The sequence below is a fragment of the Danio rerio genome, chromosome 13 (genome assembly GCF_052040795.2).
Source record: "Danio rerio strain M-AB ecotype USA chromosome 13, GRCz13ab, whole genome shotgun sequence".
In the NCBI taxonomy this organism is placed as follows: Eukaryota; Metazoa; Chordata; class Actinopteri; order Cypriniformes; family Danionidae; genus Danio; species Danio rerio.
In genome coordinates, this window is record NC_141033.1 from 34,486,905 (window position 1) to 34,492,904 (window position 6,000).

A 6,000-nucleotide genomic window follows, 5' to 3' on the forward strand; every position below is an offset into this window, starting at 1 on the left:
AATGTTAATAATGCAGATTATATAAATTCCCCTGTCGGCTCTAAAAATAAAGAGCAATCTTTTGGCTATGGTTGAATTGCTTCTCCAAAATCATTTCAAATTTGTCCTTCACATGAAAGTGACATTCAAAATGAATCACATTATCTAGAACTAGGGATGCAACGATTAACCAATTTTACTATTATTCGCGATTTAGTTTGTCATGGTTAATTAATTGGTTAATTAATCGTAAAATCACACAATGGCACAGAACAAAACTGCTCCAACTAAACAAAGTTATGCCATCTGTGTACTAGTTTAAAGTTCCAAGTTTGTACACCAAGACTAACACACACGCACACTGGTTTAACTATGGCTAATGCTAATAACTAAGGACTGTTCACATATTGCATCTTTTGCATGTTTGTTATTTCCAGTGGAGGCGCACCACTTCTGTCCGCATATTGGGAGTGACGTGTGCATGCCACAACTTGCTTGTGCTTTCTAGACGCATCAAGTTAAAACCATCTAAACTTTTCAGAATACCATGAGCGCACCGCGAGTCATGTGACAAGAACTGACCGATCAGCCTCACATTTTGTATAGAATTTGCAAATTTCAAACTTTCAAAATTCAAACTTTTTGTAATATGGTTGATCCAAAGTGTCTTTCAGACAGAGGTTCAGCAGCCTTTGACTACATTTCGTCACCTTTGAATAATAAGGTTCAATCTGCATTCTGAATGATTTTGAGATATTGAGCTTCAAAGTTGTTGCATTGCATAGCTAACAGTGTGTGTCTAACTTTTGTTTTTTTAAATAAAAAGTCTTATAATGTAAACAACTTATAAAAAACATCCCATAATGTAAATAAATTGACAATTAATAAGAATATGTCAATAACTCAATTTTGACAAAAATGTCAGATAGAACCTAACAATTTTAAGGTTATGATTTGTTCTCTTTAAAAGGTAAATACTTACATGATAAATACTTACGACAGATTTACATTAGACAAATACTGTTTATTTATTAATTTTTCAGTCATTTATTTTCAGTGTAAAAGCATTACTTATGTTTAAATTTCACAAACCTTTAAAACTTATTTTTAGGTCCAAAGAGAAATGGACTATGTTTTTATTATTATTTGAGCTGTATTACGTATTTGGTTACTGAGCAGTAATGAATAACTCTTTAAAATACAAGGAGTTTTAATGTGATTTTCGAAACTAGTGTTTTAAAATCAATGAATGCATGATAACTGCAAAACCATGATTATTCCTCAGACTATTATCGTACAATCAAAATCTATAATCATAGCATTCCTATCTAGAACAGGGATTTCCAAACCCGCAACCCCTAAAATAGCAATGCCAGTAACTCGCAACCTCTAAATTCCTTGGAGGTGGTCATAAATACAAACGTCACGCACACAACAATAGGTCTATAAAAACATGACCATATTGACCATACAACAAAAGTGCAACTGTCTAACAACCATTTCATTTTATAGTCATTCATTCATTCATTCATTCAATTTTCTTTTCAGCTTAGTCCCTTTATTAATCTGGGGTCACCACAGCAGAATGAACCGCCAACTTATCCAGCTTATATTTTAAGCAGCAGATGTGCTTCCAGCTGCAAATCATTGTTGGAAAACACCCATACACTCTCATTCACACACATACGGACAATTTAGCTAACCCAATTCACCTGTATACCGCATTTATTGAAAAAAATTATTTAAAGGCTGACGGCTTTTCATTTGCATATAGTTTTTTACTATTAAAAACTACAATTTTTATTGTCTGTGGGTTATGGTCAAAATATGATAATTGTAATAGTTTAATAAAATTTATTTGACTTTTGGAAATCATTAAGTGACCCACACTTTGGGAACCACCGATCTAGAAGAGTAAACAACCCACTAAACACTTACTCAGCAATGATCTAAACCAAACACCAGATGTTTACCTTATAACCAGTTAAAAATATTGAGTTTTACATACAAGAGATTCATGCGAACCAAAGAGAAAAGAACAAAGGCAAGAGGTCTTTTATGAGCAACACATTTTACTGAAGTGATAACACTGAAACAAAGCCCCGACAGACCCTTTTTTTCATGCTTTTCTTTCCTTATCAGTAATCCACATGCCGTTCATGCGCTGCTCTTCTGTTGTCCTAATATGATTTTGGGTTTTATTCTCTGCAAAACAGCAGGGAAGTGCTGTAAATATTTGATGTGGACTCACTGTGCCAACAGAGGAAAAGAGATAAAAGTACCTGATTGTCCTGGGGCAGAAAGCTCTGTTTAGATGTCAATGTGTCAATTCGCTTAGCTGACCTGCTGCAGTACAATGCAGAATAACCAGCGCTCTCAACCATTACAAGTTTATCATGATCTCAAAACACAACTGCACTATTAAATATTAAGATTTACAATGGATATATATAAATTACAATTTTTCCACTTGCTTTCTTAAAGATTTAAAAAGATATCTGTCAAAAGGCATGAACACTGGATACTGTAGTACACTTATTTTAAAGGTTACCCAAGATTGAAGCAAAATGCATTAATACTAGTAAAGTCAAAAATCTCCATTCAGGCTATTAAAAGATAAATATTTAAAAAAAAAAATCTCAGTACACCAATGTGATTTTTAAATGTATCTTTTATGTTAGAATGATTAATCATGCACAATTTTCCTTTTTTTCTTACGTTGTGATTTTATGTCAACAGCAAATACATTTTCTGCCATTTAAAAAGTGAAATCAAATATGGAAACTGACACCTCATTTGTTAATTTATGTCAATATATACTCAAAATGTTAACTCTTTCATACTGTATGGAATTTTATATCACACATTTATTCATGTACCAATTTAGACCAGTTAGAGCTTTAAATCTTGACCAAATTAGTCAACCTTTTTTTTATATCTAAACCAGCTAACAATGTTTTTAACTGGCTTTTATCAGCTAAAACATGCATTAAAATAATAATAATAATGATAATAATAATAATAATAATAATAATAATAATAATAATATACTGCACAGTGCTGAGCATAAATTCAAACACCCTTCACAGATCTTTTTTTTAATTAATATTTTCTACAGGATGCTTTACAATAATACATTTGTGCATAAGTGGGACTAATCTATCAAAAAAATAAAACTGTTTTAAAAAATAGTACAGATTAATCTGTTGGGAGGAAATATCAAATAATAATAATAATAATAATAATAATATAAATAGTAATAATAATAGCAGCATCATGGCGCAGTGGGTAGCACAATCGCCTCACATAAAGAAGGTCGCTGGTACGAGCTGGATCAGTTGCCATTTCTGTGTGGAGTTTGCATGTTGTCCCCGTGATTGCGTGGGCTTCCTCCGGGTTCTCCAGTTTCCCCCCATAAGTCCAAAAACATGTGGTACAAGTGAATTGGGTAAGCTAAATTGTCTGTAGGGTATATGCGTGAATGAGTGTTGGAGTGAATAGTTGTTTCCCAGTGATGGGTTGCAGCTAGGGCATCCGCTGCGTAAAACATATGCTGGATAAATTGGCAGTTTATTCTGCTGTGGCAATCCCAGATTATTAAAGGGACTAAGCCGAAAAGAAAATGAAGAGAGAGAGAAATGCAATTTTAATTACACTTTGAACAAATATTTAAAAAACAATTTATATTTTAGTTCTATACAAAATGTGTTTTAAATACACAATAGCAGATTTCTATATTTATTTTAATTAGATTGTTCGCATCAACATCATTCATTTAAACTAAGTGAATCATATTTTGAACCGTGCTCTTATTTTTACTGTATACTGTTTATGTAATTGCTTTTGATCTTTTATTTTTACAATGAATATAGATTTATGTTGATAATCTAATTTGGATCAATGTAATCATAATAATAAAATTATTTTAAAAGTGTACAAACATACATTATCCTTCTCACGATTTACAATTGAGAATAAACACAGATTTTATATAATGTTAAATTAACTGATCAAATTAGTTTTAATAGTTGCCAATCTCTTTTCCAGCACTATTAAACTTAACTGAAAGCACTGCACATATTCCATCTTTTCTGGTGTGTGTAGGCTGTGTGCGTGGGTGTGTTGGTACTGGCTTGCAGTTATGGTTTTAAAAAAGACTTTTTAACACAATCATAATCCGGTCACAAAATGAGAATCAATCTCCACTCACCAAAGAACATTCTCATAAACTTCAGCCAAACATACAGAACACAACATACACCTCACATACATTCAAAAACAGCAAGAGTCAGAAGGAAGTCAAATGAGCCAATGTTACACTTAGGCAAATAGACATTAAGCATAAGAGCAAAGATCAAAGATTAAAGAACAACGTGATCCTTCAGCGGGGAAATCTCTGCTAAACAGCCTCCGCGCCTCATATAGAGCAACCTGTATGAGTGTCTGAAATTAATACGCAAAGACAAACAATGGCTTAAAAAGAGCCTGGCTATCAGATAGGTGGCACACTCCACCGTGGAGAAGTGAAAGCACCAGATTTCCTCAATGAACACCGGTTCTCCTGCACTATAGTGGAAGAAACCATCAAACAGCGCCGCGAGTTGAAGAGGGAACCGCCAGTGCGGAGCTGTTCCTTCAGCACCACAATCACTTCCCTTCACACTACAACACACAAACTTTACCACCAGCGTCCCTTTGACATACAAAACACCGCATACCAGAGCAAGAGCGGGAATAGTGACATTTAAGCACTGCTTGTAGAACGAGGAGAGGGTGTTTGGAAAGAGAAGTGAGTTTGCGAGCGGGAGAGCGGTATCGGCCTACTTACCATCTATCGCCATGATGTTCTGGTCTGGACTGAACCATGGCGCGTACTTAAGATGGGGTGGGCTCGAGCGGGGGACGCGCGTCAGATGGTACATTCTAGAATAACGGAAAAGCCTCTGCTGAGAGATCTTCGCTGGATGCTGATCATGTTTTCCAATAATAATGTTTATGAATTGTGTGACAGCAGCTGAAAAACTAAATTATACGTTGGAACTACCGCGAACCGAGAAGTCAGTGGAGGAAATGTGATTTCGATCAATCGAATTTGCATATTTAGTATGTCTTGATCAGGTTATATGTTAATGAGTACATGGGGAGTAATATACAAGGCGCAGTTAGAGATTTTAAGGCGATTGCATCATTGTGAGGTTTTATGTAAACATAACCTTTGTAGTATTAATCGTTTTATTGAATTTAATTAGCTTATATTGTTTTTTTTTAAATGTTTAAATATAAATAATCATGTTCCAACACTGTTTTCAGATCTAATCAGTATACATAAAACCTCTCACAATCACACGAGCAATTGCTGGTGGTGACTGTCTTGTTCCAAAGTGTAAGACTTTGTAACTCTTTTGGTCAATCAATTTTTTTTTTTCTGTTAAGTGAACCAAATTGTGAAATGATGTACCTGATAGCCTAAAATTACAAAGTAATATAAATGTTTTAGTAGTGTACTTAAAAAGTAGTTTAAACAAATGGTTTACTATTAGTTTGTTGATCATGCCACCTTTGCTTTTGGCTTATAACAATTTTATGTAAATAATTATAATGTTTATAATGCATTTTAATGTTTATAATAGTGTAAATGTATCTATTTTATTTTTATTTTCATTTTAGGTCAAGTCTGCCATGGACAGGTGTTGAGAATTAGCAAGTCTGCTAAAACACTTTAACACATGCATTTGGCTGTCTAGTGTAATTGTGATGTACATGTCAAAAATAAATAATAATATGAATTCGAGCGTTAATTGAAATTGATAGCTTATCAACTTCACAAGTAGGCTATTCACACAACAGGTTAACTACAAATTCATATGGTGTAACAAATATAACAAAAACTAACATTTTATAAAATTCAGCTTAATAATTGCGTATAGTTGATATTTCATTTCATTTTTTTGTGCATGAAATTTAATTTTCAGCACTAATATTCTATGCATAACTGTTAGTGCTGACAAGTAAAGTTCAAGC

General features: G+C 33.5%; 1 protein-coding gene across 3 annotated transcripts in view; it reads right to left on the reverse strand.

The window, feature by feature from the left end:
- Nucleotides 1-4,833, reverse strand: part of syt14a (synaptotagmin XIVa) — a 70,072-nt gene extending 65,239 nt beyond the window's left edge. For all 3 annotated transcript variants that reach the window (XR_015506105.1, XM_087279535.1, XM_087279534.1), the window contains exon 1: nt 4,808-4,833. Coding sequence is in view for 2 of the 3 variants with exons in the window: in XM_087279535.1 (XP_087135661.1) it covers nt 4,808-4,820 (13 nt within the window). In the remaining variant the exon portion in view is untranslated. The remainder of the gene's footprint in view (nt 1-4,807) is intronic.
- Nucleotides 4,834-6,000: the final 1,167 nt, after the last annotated feature.